Raw genomic sequence first — 18,659 nt, 5'->3', positions numbered from 1 at the left:
CAAATATTTGGCTAAACAAATAAAAAAAAGAATAAGACTACATGGTTCACAATGCTCTTTTCATTTTCCGTAAAATAAAGACATTGTGCTATTAATGAATGCTGAATCAACTCTTATGTACCATGAGACAATTGCTTTTATAACAAAACAACAGCTTATTGTCAATCTTACCAAAATGATGGTTTAAAGGCAAGACAACTGCCATGTCAACTGTTTTCCTCCAAGCTGCAACAGCTCAGAGTTGCTTTACATCAGTCACATGTTTGTTGTCATAATATAACTGTCAACACAAGCTAGGCTGTGCATAAAAGCTATTTTAATTCCTTCAGTAAACAACTTATCTGAAAAATATAGGTGTAAAATACAAATTGGAACAAACTGGCAGTAATTAACAATGCATAAGTGGTCCCAAAGAGACCAGAATCTTTACTCACCACTGTAATCTGGCACAGCTGCATCTACTGAAGACAACACAGTGCTAGTCAGGCCTTTTGTTCAGCCTCAACAAAACAGAAACAAGAGCAGCAAAGTGGCTAGGCCACCTATTCTGTCCTTTCAATTAGAGAGTGCCATAATATTTCTCAGCAGTCAGATCTTGTGATGACACTTGATCATTTGCCTGCAATCTGTAGTACTACCAGCCACTCTGTATCAGTATTCAGAGTTCTCCAATCTTTATTTGTATGTATTTCTGAAAGAAGCTCTGAAGACTTCAAGCATTCAAACACTTAAGGGAAAGTATTTCGATCTAAATCACAGATAGTGTCTAAAAGGCAGTAAGAAAATAAAATCAACTGTATATAAAGTATGATGTAATAGAACTGATTTACATAACTATTTAAGAGCATTTCCAACTCAATATTGGATTGGGGTGAAAATCTACTCTAATGTATTTGAGTACTAGTTTGAAGTTCAGAACATACTGATTCCTATTTGACCAGAAAGGCAAACAAAAAATAGCCGAGAACAAGCTTAAATTTGTTTATATTCAAGACAGCACAAGAGAAGACACTGGAGATTTCAAAATTAAACTTAAATTCATTATAGAATAATGAATATGAAGAAATCTGAAGCAAGAAAGCTGTATGTTGAGCAGCCGACAGCAGAAAATAAGATAATGCACAGGAGTAGGAAGGTGATCAGAACAGTAGATGATGATAAAAGAAATGTGCCAATATTATTAACAGTGGATTACTGTTTTACTTCTCAGATTTCTTGGAGTAAAGTGGAGATACTTATTTTATCACCAGCAACTATTGCTATTTCTTAAAAAAAAAAAAAAAAAAAAAAAAAAAGAAATGAAGAACAGCAAGTGTGTGGAATATTGTTTACTGTTAATCAACATAATCGAACCAAAGTTTTCACAATACTTAATGCTACATTTAATTATACAATAGTCTCAGTCACAAAACAAGTAGAACAATTAAACTACATAAGGCCTTAAAATTAGAAGCACAGTGTGTATCGTCAGAATATTACTTTGTTTACAAATAGGCTACATGGCATTATTTTTTCATAGTTTTATTCAAGCAAAATGCATTCAAGGGAAAGGCAACTTACAGTTTATTTTATTATGAATTAATAGAAAAATGTCAACATTCTCTTCTTGTCCCTCCTCCCATCCTGTCCAGGACCAATTAGTAAGATTTCCATACAATACCCAAACCAAAAAAAATTTTACACTAAACATCCAAAAGTAAGTCTGAACAGACTATTCCAAAGTTGCAAATTATTTATTACAAAGTTGGATAAACTTCCAGGTTCTTTCTATTGAAATATTGCATCTCTAACGAATCAGTGTTTAAAACTACATTGCCCACAAAGCTTTCTAGGTTCTAAAAGCCTTAATGGTTTCAAAGTAGTACTTAGTGGCCTCAGTAGAAATTATGTGAATGACATTTATGTTGTTACAATGGTAACTTGTGATATTATTTTGGCAAGATTAGGACTGCTGAGAAGACACATGGACAAATTTGTCCTTTTCAGGTTAAAAAAAAGCAAAGAAAACAAAAAAAAAACAACAACTAAAATTTAACTAACCACAAAAGATATGAAATATATGCAAAAAGATTTTGATCTCTTTCAGAAATATATGCAAAGAGATTTTGATCCCCTCCCTCCATAATATGGCACAGGTTATTTCCAGTGACTGCTTGTTCTTATTACTTACATGAGTAATTGCTCAAATTTCATGGCTATTGCATTTTTACAAGACAACTGCTTAGAAGTCTGGTTTTTAATTTACACCTGTGCAATAGAGTAAGTCACAGTACGTTTTGAGATGTTTAAAAAGTATTTATAAACTTGTTTTTAATATGCTAAAGCATTTGGCAACACTTTTACAGCACTTGATTTTATATAATTAAAATTTCATACAGTACTCCTTGAGATTTTTTTGTACATCTGAAAAGAAAAACCACACACAAAGTAATATGAACTGCCAAGCTTGACTGTATGATCGTGTAATTCCAGTTTATAATACTGGCATTAAAACCTTCATTAATTATGTTGACAAATCATTACCTGTGCATTTAATGAAGGCAACCAACATGATTTGAAAACACAACCTTCAGGTTTTATGTTATATATGTATCAAGGCGTGCAGTTCTGCAGTGAAATTAAAAAGCATGTAAATATACAAAGAAAATTACAAGTTCACCAGTTCCTGTGACACAAACTGTTTTAATCTTTCAAGGTACTGTCCATAGAGCTCCACATCGTTATGGCCCGCTCCTTCTACCCACAGTGGTTCTACAGGTCTCTGGCAACGTTCAAATAATGCTAGGCCATGTGAAAAGTCAATTACTTCATCTTCAGTCCCATGGATAATTAACACAGGAGACGTTATTTTAGAAATTTTGTCAATGCTGTAAGAAAAAGATTATATCTATGAACATAATCAGTTTTATTAAATTTTCAAGGACCAGAGACTCATATTCACTTTTTTAATTACACATTGTAGTTTTGACTATTTAATGTTAAAGCTTTTTAAATTATCAGAAAATTAAAACTTATCAACATCCTGGAATACTTACATTAGCCCATGTAAAACTATACAGGAAGGAAAAATACTTGTGAAAACTATTATGATTGAAGAACAGAGTAATCCATCTGAAAGTGGTATTCACTGATTTTTAACATCAGTAAAAGGTAGTCATTGAACTGATGAAAATACCACTTCAGAATTTTTCAATAAAAAGCATGCTTGCCAGAACAGAAAGAATTTTGGCTTCTAATGTTTAAATATGTGGGGAAAAAGTCTCAAGTTAAATGTTCAAAATTCAAGGTATTCCTTGAGCCAAGTATACCAGTCCATAATGGTCAACTAATGGCACAGTTCTGAAATAAATGACAGGAATTTTCTTCAGTTAAGGTCTACTTATTTTTTCCTGTATTTACTAATTTTTGAAATACATGCAAAAGACTTTAGAGTAAGATTAACAACTCACTAGAAGAGAACTGCTTGTTAGTATTAGTGGTATTAGGAGTTACATACACAGGAAAACTAATCACTTCTTTTACAGATACCCACTGCAATGATTGGAGATGAGAAAAACCTAGAAGACAAAGTTCTAGAAACACCTTCAAATCAAACATTTCTTATTATTGTTATTCACTCTGATTATTATTTTTTAAGCCTTTGAAAGAAAATTCTGAGAATGACATAATACCTGTTTCCCTAGTATAAAACTTCTGTAATAGAAAAAAACACATGCAGAAAAAAAAAATCTAACTACTTACTTTGGGAATGCATCAAAGCAATATGTCTTCTTTGTATCAGGAAAAGCTACTCGCATTCCTGAAGTCAGTGGAGAATGAAGAATTACAGCAGCACTTTCATACCTAGCAGCAAGATCCACAGATGGTACTGTTCCTATACTTTGACCATATATAATCACATTTTCAGGGCGGATTCCGTACCTAAAAGACCAAAAGTATTAACAAAAATGGCATATAGAACGAAATAGCTAAGAACAATTACACAAATAAGCAAACAAACCATTGCTGTACACTACTTTCCTAAAAAGGATGAAACAGGTGCTGGTAGAAGAACAAGGAAGTACATTTTCAAACATTTCTGACCTTAAAAGACTTACTTTGCATTTAAAGCATATTTTTCGCCTTATGAATGCAGTTGGAAATTGTATGCTAGCTGAGTACCTTTATTGCTAGCTCCAGTCAAGCTACAACAGAAAACTGATTACAGCCATATTTGCTCTATATCTTCAAGTAGATGACAGTCAAACCTGCAAAGTTGTGTTGGGCTTTATCTGCTAAAAACTGCAAGCTAGTAAGAGTACTCAGCAATTTCATAGGAAATACATGCCCATACAGACAACGGCCAAAATATTATACATTCTCTGAAACAGCTGAGATACTTTTCTCATCACAGTTTGACAGGCAGGTTAGCCAAAGGAAATACCTAAGCTAACTCACAATTAATACAATTCAACAAGCACTACAAAGTTAAAGTCAGGCTCTCCTCCTAGTAAGATGAAAACCTTTACTTCTTCTGTAACTGAGGTTGACCAAAGAGTTGTACAACATCTAGTTAGCACCCACTCAAGTCATTAAAACATTTTTATGCACCAGGATACGAAGATGGTTTGATTGCCAAGTAACACCATGGTACTGGAATGGTCTATAAGCAGATGGTTGTGCTGGCAAGGATAGCATCCCAGGCAGAAATGAACTATTTACACATTGATACATAACAGCAAAGTCCTTTTAGTACAGATGCAGACTGGAGAAGAGTGTCTATCTAGATACCTTTGTTTGAATTTACTTAGGAAGAGATACTGAACTGCATTCAAAAAATGTAAAATAATCAAACATTGTTCTCACATATTATCAGAAGCCTGTTCAGCTGATTTACACTAGTCTAACAACATTATGGAATAGCATACAATAAGTTATCTGCCAACTGACAAAATTCCTAAAAGGACTGACAACCTGTTGTTTTCAGTTGAAGTTAAGGAAGGTGCAACCATTACCTCGTCTACAATATATGTATGCATCTTTTCTGCAAAAGCCAGGAGAGCTGTATCAGACAAGAAGACATACCTACAGAATTCTCAAACTGGTTTACTTGCACCCAGAAGAGAGAAAAATTGAAGTAAAGAAAAAATTCCAATATTTTATAAATATGGACGTCTGGATAGTAACTATGCAGTACTACATAAAAAAGGTCTACAAGTCTCAAACCCAAGAATATTAGAGAAAAAAGATGTTTCTCACACGTACCAAAATATTCAAATTACCAAGAAAAAAAATCTGTTAGTACTTTTCAATAAGCCAGAAAAAAAGCTCTGTATGTTACATCTGCAATACAGTCTGTTATGTATTACTACAGGCGGTAACACACTGACTTATAAACAGATAATCTAGAAAGATCAAGAAAAACAAAATTATATCTAAGCAACAATGTAAAAATCATTAGCACCCCAAAACTCATTAGGCACTCCACTAGCTTTCTAAGTTAAGGCTAAAACCCTCTCTACTCACAACTTAAAATTAAATAAATAAAAGAAGAGTTAGTGTTCTGCAAGAACAAAACATAAAAATTGTAAAAGTATCATCACAAACATCCATTGACTCAACCTATACTATGACTACTTAATTTGCTGATTACCCTAGGAACTCTTTCTAGGGAACACTGCTAATGATTAAGAGTTCTAAAACACTAAGACTCAATCATCAGTCTGACATCAACAGCAAACCATCTGCTCAAAAAAGTTCTTGGAGCACACTAAATATTCAGTCTGATTAATGAAGACTTTCTTAAAATTCCAACACACGCTACAAAACAATGAATTAATGCTTTGAAACCTAAACAAGATGCAGCTCTCACTATTTCTTTATCTCTTCTGACACACCTGGGAACTGTTACAACAGCTCTAATTCATCACATTTGTGCACTCTGAAAATACAGTATTTCATACTGTATTTCAGTTCATACAATCAGAACTCAAATACATCATTAGTATGTATGCAATCACGCATCACAGCATTAGTATGACATTGAGTGTGTGATGACAGTTCTCAAAAATCCCTGTAAGTGATCACACATTTCCTCAAATATCAAATTTTAGAATATGCAGACCACTGCACAGAATTTTAAAGCAAAACGTAAAAGTACATTTTGAAGAATATGTTCTCCAATGTCTTTATTCTTCCCTCTATTTTTACCTAACCTTAGGCTGAAGGATATGGATCCAAATAGTATCTACAAGAAGTAATCCGTGAATAGGTTTACTTTAATGTAAACACAATAAATGCTTTCTCCACCACAGCCAGACTGCCTTCAGAGCATCCCTCAGAAACTATTTGTTTCACAGTCCGGAAACAAAGCCAGTGAAACCTATCATGGTGGAGGTAGTTCAAAGCTTTCAGACTTATGAATATTCCGAACGTAAATATAAATAAATAAATACATAATAAAAATAATATGACAAATAATATAAATAATAAAAATTGCAATGATACATATATTCAAAATAATCATATTTTGAATATAAACTTATTTTTGATTACTAATTTAAATATATATATATATATTTTTTACTATTTACTAATTTTACTATTCCTAATTCAATAATTCTGTGATTACTATGAATTATGAATTGAAAGCTTTGCCTGGTTTCCCAAACTAGGAAATGTCAGATGAAGAAAAAGTGACAGTAGTGCTTCTCTTACACAGTGCCTAACAATTACCATTCATCCTTAGGAAGGGCAAAGCAATAGGCTGTAAACACCTGTTCAGGTGCCAAGAGCTCAAAGACATGCTGTGAAAGCTGTTGGCATCTTTGGAAGATTTTACATTGGTCAGATTAATAGTGACTCAAATCAATAACACTACTGATTGTTCACGTAGTCCTAGAAAAATTCTGCCAGAACAGTCAGACCTTCAGTGTTTTGCTGTTGGCAGTGATATGGGGATTTGTAGCCATGATCACCTGAATGGTCCTTGGAACAAAAACCTGAAAGTAGCTGTGCCCAGATGCACATTCTCAGAGAAAGCAGTATTCGTCAGGGACAATTTACTCTGGACTGAATCTGGCATAGAATTTAGACATTTTCAGCAGTTTAAAGGCTGCCTATAACATTTTTCTCGTTCCCACAGTAAGTGAAATTTCAATTCTTTTCAACATCTGATTCATCCTTTCTTTATGTTTACGCACCTAAGGGTTCCCTGCATGGAAAACATGTAAATACTGCTCTTCAAGTTAATGTAGAATGTAAAAGTAAACATACCTCTGCTGACAAAAGCTTGCTAGCATTCACACAGAGTCTAAGTACTCAAACTTCTGTGCACTCACCACATTAAAGGTACAGGTTAATGTCACTACTAAACTAAGATACTGCCAAAGAGGACAGTACCATTTTCCTATTTGTATCTTCAGCCATGTAGTGTGCCCACTACTGGGCTTCACCAGCTGATTTAGGAAACAATCCCTGAGTAGAGGACAGCTACTTTTTGGCTCCTTTGTGCCAACTGTATTTAGGGTCAGACATGAAGTGATATGACACAGGAGGGGCAGAAGGAAGAATGCCACCATAACTGCACCATCACACCACTCCCAAGTACTAGCACCCAAGCTAACACAGGGCCACTGATAAAGCCTGCGATTTCTCCTGGGAGCCTACATATGCTGATCAGATATTGATGGGGTCTTGTAATAGAGGCAACTCTGAACATTCCTTCCTGATCTTTTCACCTTCTGGCAGGGAAAGAAGAACTAGTGTTCTTCTGTTGTACTAAACTGCACACAAATATTTCTTTTTCCTCCTTTGTGACTACCTTCACAATATGCCGTAGCAGAAACTCCTTTTCCATTTCCTTTACATTTTTGTCTCCGTAAATAAGACCTTTTCTACATCTTAAGCAACAAGCCATATTACACTTACTATTTTCCTTTTTATTGAATATAAATATTACCATTACATGCGAACAGTAAAAGTCACATCTGGCTGTAGTGATTTTTTGTATGTGTATTTATTTGTGTGTGTGTGTGTTTTTGTTATTAGTTTGTTTTGGTTTTGTTTTTAAGACTTTAGTTGCCTTTAACAATCCAAACCCAGCTGAAATTACCATAGTATGGTTTGTGGGCCCTTAGAGTGACTGCCATTTTTCATCTGATACATCTGATGGAGACAGAAAGCAGTTTATCTTATTACCTCAAACTATTTATCTAGATAAACAAACTGTTTATCTGGAAGACTTGCTCCCTTTACAATATAAAATAAGGTGTCACTACAATCTCCCTTAAAAGGGTAGATCTACGATAGTATCTCTCAGATTCATACTACTAGAGAGGTGCAATAGATGCTCTTAAGAAGCTACTGTTGTGAAGCTATTGCAACACACAGTTTTAACCAACTAACAGCAGTGCTTGGGGCACAGGGAATAAAGAGGAACATCCTGAGGGAGTTTTAAATGCACATTTCAGAACCTTTTGTCATCATTCATATAACACATGAAATTACAGCTGCAAATTGTAGAACATGAAGGATAAACATCTTCCACACCTTTAACTATCACATGAATTTCATTCATGGCCTGGAATGTTGCTTATAGTTCTTCCTCAACTCAGGTGCACCCTTCTGTGTATACAACATGCAACATTGTCAGAAAGAAGAAGGTATGTTTTAAGAGGGGCACATCCACTAACCATGCATGTAGTAATCAACAAGCCACAAATCCTTTGCCTCTTCCATGATGGTTTGGACTTTCTTAAACCTTACAATGCTGCTAGTACATTTGTTTTATTGGCAAGATTTCTTTTCACAATAAGTTAAGGCTACATTTCCCTACCAATTTAAATAAAAACTCAATCTCTCTCCAAATATTTAAAGTTTAGGCACCAGAAAGCAATACCCCATCTCCTAGCATAAAAGAAAGCTACTTTTGAATGAACAATGTAATCTGTGAACTCTTAAAAAAACACTTTTCAGCCAACATCAAAATAGACTAAAATTATGTTCATACTGTAGATGTTCTGTCACTGACACATCAGCCTGACAGTGAGATCCTGCAGTTTTTCAAACATTGTGCAGCCCATGGTAAGCAACAATGCCAAGGCTGCTTGGCTTCTCAAAGTTAAATCTGGTCATGAGACTACTCTGGCAACTCTTCAGATTTCTGAATGAGCGCCACTTGCCCTGCATTTGCCTGAGGCTCGTTAAACCTTTCCACCCTTCCTACAGTGTCATCAAAGGCCTTCAGAGTCCAGGGCAGCAGAAAATAGGCGTATCCCAGAATGACTACTGGAATTTCAACACTTTGTAGCTATGACAGTCAGAAAAAGAATGTCCTCACTTGCAGCTTTTACATAGTGCCATGCATATGAATATGTAACAGCGTGCATCTTTCCCAAACACGATGCCAATGAATCACCTTGCCATCTTCCACAGTCAGCAGTCACAGGTATAGTCACTTACATCTACTGAGTCCTATTAAAATACTAAAAGCAGGTAAGGAATAAGGACAATTCAGAATCTGCATCTACTGTTTTCCTCTTCAGATATGGTACCAAAATAGCTCTCTTTATTCACCTACAAGAACGATAATGTTGACATTCCCTTACAGCAACCACTTTTAAGAAAATGATTTTGTGGTAATCTCAGTATCACCCTGAATATTACTTCACAGACCATTTCCAGCTTATGTCCAATCACCACAGGAAAGTTGTGCCAATTTGCAGGAAGGACAATCAGGATTGTTATTCCAAGATATAACTTAACACTAACGTGTCTCTACCACAAGCATCTGCATTAACTGTAGAAATGACAGCCACGTGAACATTTCAATAAGCCCAGAAACACCTTTCAATACTGGGTTCTGGGACCCCATTTCTCAAAAAAGGTAACAGAGGGAGCTGTGGGTGGCTGTGATCAACCTCCAGCAGACACAAATTCTTCATTCCATTTTTTGTCATACCACATGATCTATGAGACACTGTTTTTAAGTCCAGGATCCCTTCCTCTCTCTTTCTATCAACATGACTTTCAAAGGAATTACAGCTATACTTACATCTATCTGACAAACAATCCATAGAGTAATTTGTTTTTAAAGAACATGAACTTTATAAAACATTAAAGACGGTGCCAGTGCAACGCTGACAAAACCGGCTACACTAGAAAAGTAAATCAATGCTGCAGCAAACGCTCAAAGGTCTCTGGTCCAGATATTTATCAAGTATTTTAGTGCAGCTGAGCACCATCTCAGGGCTTAAAAGAATACCATGGAAAGGTAACCATCCTCTATGAGACAGTATGTCCAGAGTCGTGTGCTGAACTTTGCCCTGTTCCATTCAAATACAAAAGCAAGACCAGGACTGCCAGTTGGAAAGTTGTTGAAAGCAGCTCAGTGGAAACAAGTAATACCAACCACTTTTTAATGAATGGAAATTAGCTAGACCAACCCAAGCTTTAAAAACCCTACATTATTTCTACAGGGGGGTTAGTACAAGAAGTTTAGACATAGAAAAAAAAAACAAAACACACAGGCAGCAAATAAGCTTGAGGTGAGGTCATTTCCAAATAGCAGGTGGAAAAGCAAATAGAACATGTATGTAGAGACATATGGCTCAACAGCCTCAATGGCTGTTCAGCAAAGGATGTATTCAGATGGGATATTATTATGAACCTTAATTTTATTTGGTTAGAGAAGATATAAGTTAAGGATGGAGGGAAGAATTCAACTTGCTATCACAATTCATCTTAGGTTTTCATGAAGAAATTATTAGGGGATGAAGTGGTGAGAATGCAGATGGAGATGATCATTCCGAATTAGAAAAAAAAGACCTTAGAAACTTCAAAGCAAATGATTAAGTTTCATCATCTAGGTCTCCATTCTTCCAATATGCTTGAACAATTCAGACCTTCTTCAGCATTGTCCACAGACCACATTATATTTTGGTCATTGCTACTGGGTATTTCATCAAGTGGCTGTCTTCCAGATCACCCATCAACTACAGAACAGTCACTAGAGCACCTGTTGCAGCTCTTGGCTTACCAAGCAGATGTCTAGTTAAGTCTCAACATTCCTCTATAATAAAAAGAAATGCCAAAAAGAAATATGATAAGACAATACAGATGTTTTAGAATACAAGGCTGAATAGCCATCCTATCCGTTTGTACATGTATGAGGCTCATGGTAAGCGTTCCTTCTTTAATCTATGAATGAAATACACTTCTTTAACAGGACAAATAACATTAAAATTACCTTTCATAACGTAAAAGAAATGCAAGAGAAAATAACTACTTAGAACTCTGAAAAAGGATAAAACCCTCCAAAATAATAGGGAAACAGTTATTATTAAATTGAGTTTTAAATTCACCACGACAACTACCAATTCACAGGATTTACAGAATCTACACTTGCCTAATTTATATCCCTGATATTTTATTATTAAACAGCATAGTCAGGTTATGATGATTGAACTATAATAGGCTGCACTATATTGAATTCAGTTTTTCCACAGCTCTCTGGTGTATTATATACACAATATAATGGGATTCTTTTTGGTGAACATTACAAAGTATTTTCACATATATTTTTGTCACTTGGGTACTCATAACACAGTAAGAGTTTTGCTTTAAACTGAACAAACCATGATTAGAAAATGCTCTCAAATTTAAGCAGCAGACATTCAGTGCTGCACATACTTTATACCTGGGACTCCTAACTATAATCAGAGAATACATCCACAGTATTTTGTCTTACTACTTCCCCCCCCCCCCCCAAAACCAGAGGCATAAAACAGAAACTTTGGAAACAACATCCTTCTAGCTCAGATTTTTTTTTTCTTGAACTTATTTGAGCTAACAGCACTGATGAACTTCTTGTTTTTTTTTTTTTGTTCCCACTATAAAGGTATTTATGCAGATCAATTACAAACTCTCTCAGACATCATATTTTGCTAGGGTAGCTTAATATCTTTTGGAAAGGCTGTAGCTGCTAGTCTGAATTCTGAAACAAATGGGGTCTGAACACTATGAAGACCTTTAAGTATCAGAAAAAAAAATTTGCATATTCTATCACCCACGTCATACCAGTGGCTCTGTTACTGGGAAGATTATTATAGGTTTTTCTTCTCTAAGATTTCCAGCTAAGGAGATCCCAAGCTATGATAATAAATGCTATCTTCTTATTATTCAAGTAAGGCTGAATGATATCTTATTAAATTTCATCCCACTTCACTCTCTGTAGTATCATCAGCACCATACACCAATCCTGCTCAATACTGGCAAAGACTTTGGTATAAGACGCCACCAATCAGCTTTGATATAAATACATTAAGGCAGATTAAGTACAACCATTTAGAAAGAGTGCTAGAAAATAAACATGGCAACTAGTGTCTTACCTTGTCCTAAGAGCCACCCAAGCAGCATCAATGTCAGCATACAGATTCTTCTCTGTTGGCTTCCCAGAACTTGCACCATATCCAGAATAATCATATGAAAATATGTTGCAATTAATCCGTGAACCCAGTCCTATATAAAAGCTGCTCATCTGACCTAAGTCAACAGCATTTCCATGAGAGAAGAGCAAAGTATACTTGGCGTTAGGCGAGCAACGCACAAACATACAGGCAATCCTGTTACCCTTACTCGTTCTAGTCATGAAACACTCAATGGCATCTTTTTCTCTTGAAGAATATTGCCAGTCTGCTCGCTCTGAGAGATGCAAAGTCCAGCGACTACCACTTTCATCACACATCAGTGTGTACGTGGGATCAGGAGGTAAGAATGCCAGTTTGGAGGCGATTTTCCCTGGGCATGGCGGACAACAGAAGAGGCAACACAGTTCACTAAAGGAAAGATTATTCATCTTCTAGTCTGAAACAGGAAGAGAGAATTGTATCAGTTTCTAGTTATAATCCTGTATAAAAAGAAAAAAATAATGGAAAATGTAAACTTAACCTCTCACGAAAATAACACATAATTTTAGTGGAAACATTTAAACACAGCACAGATTTAAATATGTAAGCAAATTTCTACACAATAGCTTATTTGATAATATTAGCTAGTTTAGGATGAGCATATTATTAAAGAAGAATGATAACTCTAAACTCCAGCCAGATATTAAAGCTAAGATATGACTACCCAAGGCAAGAACATGCATGAGTTTTAGATTTTCTTTTGAGGAAATGAAGTCCCTCACCTTCAGGCAGTAACAGAAGATTTCATCCCCTTGACAAATATATGTTAGAAAGAGCAATTAAAATACATTGCAGTGTTTGCAGGATACTAAGACCATGCAGGTCTCTATAGCCAAGAATTGCTACCACATTGTCCAAATACTGGGAATACACTGTCATGATGAGTTATGGGCTCCTGCAGGCGGTATCAGCAGTAGAAAAGGTGTGTGAAGGCCAAAACTTCAGGAGGCAAAATTAGATGCTTCTACCTGCATAGTAAGCACTCAGACTTTCAGTCCACTAAAATCCAGCCTAGCTCTGTGCTGGCTGACACCAATGTTTCCACACTGTTCAAATAAATTTTTGGCTTAGTTTTCCCTTCTTGCACATTTTTGTGATTTGGAATTGGGATTATATTATCCACCTGAATGATACAACTGCTTTTATTCTATGCTTTAGCAAAAACATTTTAAACCAAATGCTCTAACATGGATACTTGGCAAATCTACATAGTCTATACTAACAATTTAAAGCACTGATTAACTGAGTAGGAAGGGGAGAGGAGGGAGGTTGAAAAAGACCAAAAAAGTAAACACACAGACCTAAAGCAAGGTAGTTAAAGACACAGCTGCTCTGAAAAACAAGCACTGAGATAACAACAGGGAGAAGGAAGAGGAAAAGAATCCTTGGTTGTGACAGTACTTTTTCCTCAGAGGTAAGAGGGGTGATGTAATCTGCCTGTAACCATGCTGGACACCAGCACACCTACGATAAGTATTTACTTTCCTAGCGTGAAGGCATCTGATGTTTCATATGAACTTGAAAAGAAAAACAAAAACTTTTGCATCCCAACTCTACCACATCTCATGCTCAGTTCCTACGAGGTCATGCAAACAGGAACACTCTTACAGTTTCATGTACCAGTTTCAACTGCTAGATCCAAACATAAAAACAGGAACAACAACAACAAAAATTAGCTTTTGATGTCCACGTTCCTACACAGTTTCAGAAATACTTGTGGAAACCAAAAATAAAATAAAATCTCTTTCTGCTAACTACAGTATCTGGCAATATTAAAATCACATTTCAAAGTTTGTTCTCTGACTTCTATACAAGCATAGTCTTCATGCCTGTATGTTTCTCTTTTGCAAAGCTTCACAGAGCACTACTGTAAGAACTTTTCAATATAGATCACTGAGCAATTAGCCTTATTTTGGATGCGTCTATTCCATTTGGTATAGACTGACTGTATACTGCTGCATAAATGCCACATAAATATACTTTTATAGTAGTAAGCAAGCACAGCAATACAGTCTAATATGCAACACGAGCATTCTTGGAATGCTATTGCCCTTTGTATGGCATAAAAAAGTTTATTTGCCAGAACTGGTACAGTCAAGTGCTTTCACTCCCAGTCTCTAGTTTTCTGCAAAACGGAGGGAAATCAGATTTAGACATGGGTGACCAACACTACCAGTTTAGAGGAGACAGCAGAAAGGGGCCACTGCCTCCCATAAAAAGGCAGATTTTCTCTCAAGTAACAAATCCTGAGTAAATGACTTGCCAGCTAAAGAAACAACAGCCTCATGTATTTATGCAATCTGCAAGAGTAGTCACTCAAACTTGTAATAGCTCATCTGTTCCCTTTCAAGTGAGATTACCTGGACATTAATTTCAATCTGCAAGACAGGACAAGTGGAAGAGATCTACTGAAGAGGTCCAGGGATTCGCAAAAGGCTTAGATCGTCTTATGCAAAAGAGCAGCCCCAAAGTTTGTTCCTGCTTTATGTCTGTTACAGCTGTAAGCACCAAGGGAGACACTTTTTTCACCTCTAATCAGAAAGTTCATGTCCACATGAGAACATGCTGTAGAGAAACAAGTTAGAGAAACTGCTGTAACACCTCAACAGGATTTTTTTTCCAAGTACCATCCATAGTCCAGTATTTAATTACACTTCTATTTCTATCAAAAACTATTGATTGAGTAAATTTTCCCATCTTTTCAGAGAAGCTGAAGGCCAAAGCTAGAAAATACAGTTTAAGTGAAAAAAAAAAAAAAAAAAAAAAGGCCTTTTGTGCCCAGGACAGTTGATCTTGGAGGTCTTTTCCAACCTAAAGAATTATAATTCTATTCTAGCATAAAATAACAGACATAAAATTTCTTACTAGCTTCCCGATCGACTTGTCAGAAAGAATTAAAACAGGCATTTACATTATTTATAACTATAAACAGCCCAGCAACACTACAAATATGATTTCACTCAGAAAATATTTGCTATTTGTCACAGTCATTTCAAGAGACTGGAAGCTGGCCTGTGGAATTCACATTACTGCAGTAACTGCAGTTAATCAGCTGAGGTGGTACTGTGCCCCAAGATAGCTTAAATGTGCTAAAAATGGGCTGCAGCCACATATGGCAAATGACTTATACTGAACAATATGGCTTAAGTATTACTTCTCTCCTGTACTAGACAGCAGTGTAGACTTCACGTAACAACCATTTAATCCAATGGGAACTATCTTTACTGAAACTAGAGATTCTTATTCCCAAGTTATTTTCCACCTAAGCCATGGCTAGCAACAACCTTTTCTTTAAAAGAACTACTTGCTGTTTTTCTCCACTTTGAAGACCTAAAAAGCAGGAGATCCCTAGCATCACTAGCCGAACAAATCTGTCACAAAACACCTACTGAACTTCCTCAGGAGGATACCTTCAGCTAAATGCAAACAATGTTTTCATTATACTGGAACTGGTTTGTCATTCATTGTATTCACATGAGTGTGTTCTTAACGTCCGGATCTGGAATGGAACCAGGATGTGAGAGAGTCCCCAGGGTGCATAGTGTAATTCTGATATCATTGTTTAGAAGTACAACTGAATCAGCATTTCAGCCTAGTAGTTATGCACAAGATGTCATAATTTCACTTCAATTAGAACAGGCACTGTCTTTTCTCAAAAGGTATACCGCTGAGATACTTCAGGGAAGGGATTAAACCTAAAGTTTGGAGGTTTTTTTCTTTTTTTTAATTGAAAGGCTGGGAAAACACATAACATGATTTTCTAGTGACTTACCCAACCAGAAATTAAGATACAATTTTAAAAAGTCATAAGTAAATCATTAATTAGCATTGCTTGGTAAAAGCAGTTCAGATTTCCCACTTGGGGTTCAAGAGTCTTATTAATAGACATATAGTTCAGTCTAAAATGTCTATTTTAAGTGTAAACTAAAATTTATGGAATGTGAACAAAGTATCATAAGTGAAACCGATTAAAAATCAGTCTAATAACAAACAGGCTTGACGTATGCTTTATCTGCACTGTTACTAAAACTGGGGCAAAAACAACGCCCACCACAAATTACCTCAAGCATACAGTTCCACAAATACAGATGAGTAATTTTAATGGGGCTCTAAGATACTTAGTGAAGAGCTAGGTTATAATCTAACACCTTTTAAGCTTGTATGATGTAAAACTCTGCCCTTATTACAGTAGAATCTCCAAAGCAAAGATCAACACATCCTAACAACATAACAATTTCACCTTCTGTTTGTTATTTCAGTAATAGAGATGTCAGTGCTGCTCTTCAAATGCAGTCCCTTATAAGATTACTAACAACAAAAAGAATATAGTATGAGAAATGTATATACCCTTCAGAACCGTACAGAATTTTGTTTTACTTTACATAAGTAGGAAAAAAAAATGAGTGGGAAAAAAAAACAAAACAAAACTGTAATGCATTAACTTTTACTATTGCTTTAAGACAAAGAAACAAAGGTAACTCAAGCGGCATCAACCACCCTTTATGAGACAGCATTTAAAAGAAAGAGATCATTTTATCAAATTTATCTAACTCTCTCATGAATAAAAAAGTAACATACAAAATGGCAAATTTAAAACTGCCTACAGGCAGTAGTTTTAATCCATTCTTCAGCAATTAACCTTATGATTAAGGCTGACAGCAGACGGGGGAAAATTCATCCAACGTGAAAGAACACCTCAAATACTTATATTTATATTGTGATTCCTAGGATAACACAGACATAGTTCTTTCCTATAAGCAATTATTCCTGTCCTCCTCCCTCTGCAAATCATAACAACAGAGTGACTTCTATTATTCACATCTCTAAGTACTTCACTACATATTAGTAGCTTAGCCTTGAAAGCCCAACCCTTGCAAACACTTATCTAGAAATCTTGTATTTACATTAAATATAAATTATTCCAATCATGTATTTAAATTAAATTACTTATTTCATAAGAACTATTCAAAAGAACAAAGTCAAACTCGTAAATACTGCTGCCAGTTTGTAAATCTTAGTGTTGTTCTAACTGTCTAACAGGCAAGATATTCATGTTGTGGGGTTTTGTTTTTATAAATAATAATTTTTCATTATACACCGCTGAAATAAGAAACTTTAATGTAGTTTCCCCTCGCATGTTCACTGAGCACAATGCAGCAAGATCCTGAGGTCAAACCGCTACTGAAACTCTAATATTTGTTTCAACATCTGCATTGTGTTGTCATGGTACAGAAGGGCAGGAATACTAGGTTATCTGCTGAAGAAACAAAGTATTTAGTGTAAAGTAAGTAAGTATCCGAGTAAGTACTAAGTAAAACGATTAAAGTCATAGAATTATTAGGAGAGTAGGCGCGGTGGGTCCGGAAAAGAGCACAGAGGAAGTCTATCCAGTAATAGGAAGAAAGAAACACCACAAACACACGGAGGTAGCGCTTTAAGCTTCCAAATACACCTCGGAGCAAATTACAACCTGTACACAATCGGGGCAGGCTGACAGCACCAAGGCTTGGCTCTGGAGCCGCCTGGCTTCGAAGGCTGAAAGGACGCAGACCCAGCAGCTGCGGCGCTCCCGCAGGGGCGGCAGCCCAGACGCTTTCTGCCTCTCTCCCGCTGCGCACCTCAAGTGCCCGTGCTCGGGGCGAGCGGCGGGACCGGGGCGCGTTACATAACGCCGCGGCGCTGCCCTCACACCGCCGCCGAGCCGGTGCTGGGCGGGTTGGGGGTGGGCAGCACCGAGCCCCCCCCTCCACCCCCAGCCCCGCCGCGCCGCGCCTCAGCCCCGACCCCCCTCAGCCTACCTGCGGCGGGCCCTCAGCCCTCAGCCCCCGTCCGGCGGCCCCCAACCGCCGCCGCCGGGAGGAGGAGGAGGAGGAGGAGGAGGAGGAGGAGGAGGAGGAGGAGGGGGGGGGGGGGGGGGCGTCGGTTGGTGCCGGGTAACGGCTCGGCGGCTGGCTCAACCGTCACAACCGTCAGCGGCGCGGTGCCGGCGGAGGCCCCTGCCCCGGTGGCGGCGCGGCCTAAGGGAGCGGCGCCGCCGTCGCCCCGCCGAGCGCCTGCACCACGGAGGGGGCGGCGGGAGGGGGAGGGGGCGGGGCCGGCCGCGCCGACAGCCAATGGGAGCGCCGCCCGCCGCGCGGCCCCCCGCCGCCGCCGCCCCGCCCGCGCGGGGGTGGGCGGGGAGCGCGGGGCGGGCGGCGAATCACGGAGGGCGAG

The 18,659-nt window shown here is 37.3% G+C and overlaps 1 protein-coding gene across 4 annotated transcripts; it reads right to left on the bottom strand.

Annotated features, from left to right (window-relative positions):
* Positions 1-1,313: 1,313 nt before the first annotated feature.
* On the bottom strand, positions 1,314-18,534 carry ABHD17B (abhydrolase domain containing 17B, depalmitoylase). 4 transcript variants are annotated; one of them, XM_068666809.1, is made up of 5 exons: positions 18,245-18,534; positions 17,155-17,227; positions 12,369-12,843; positions 3,742-3,921; positions 1,314-2,867 (listed from the first exon to the last, which is right to left on the bottom strand). In XM_068666809.1, the coding sequence occupies exons 3-5, from the start codon at positions 12,833-12,835 to the stop codon at positions 2,648-2,650; spliced, it is 867 nt and encodes a 288-aa protein (XP_068522910.1). In that variant the 5' UTR covers positions 12,836-12,843; positions 17,155-17,227; positions 18,245-18,534; the 3' UTR covers positions 1,314-2,647. The 4 variants fall into 4 exon arrangements, with proteins under 4 accessions (XP_068522910.1, XP_068522908.1, XP_068522907.1 ...); XM_068666807.1 differs by lacking the exon at positions 17,155-17,227 and adding an exon at positions 14,807-15,011; XM_068666806.1 differs by lacking the exon at positions 17,155-17,227 and having other exon boundaries at positions 18,245-18,533.
* Between the last annotated feature and the right edge of the window lie 125 nt (positions 18,535-18,659).

Source organism: Anas acuta, chromosome Z (genome assembly GCF_963932015.1).
Source record: "Anas acuta chromosome Z, bAnaAcu1.1, whole genome shotgun sequence".
NCBI classification, from domain to species: Eukaryota; Metazoa; Chordata; class Aves; order Anseriformes; family Anatidae; genus Anas; species Anas acuta.
This window is presented reverse-complemented; position numbering and strand designations above follow the sequence as displayed.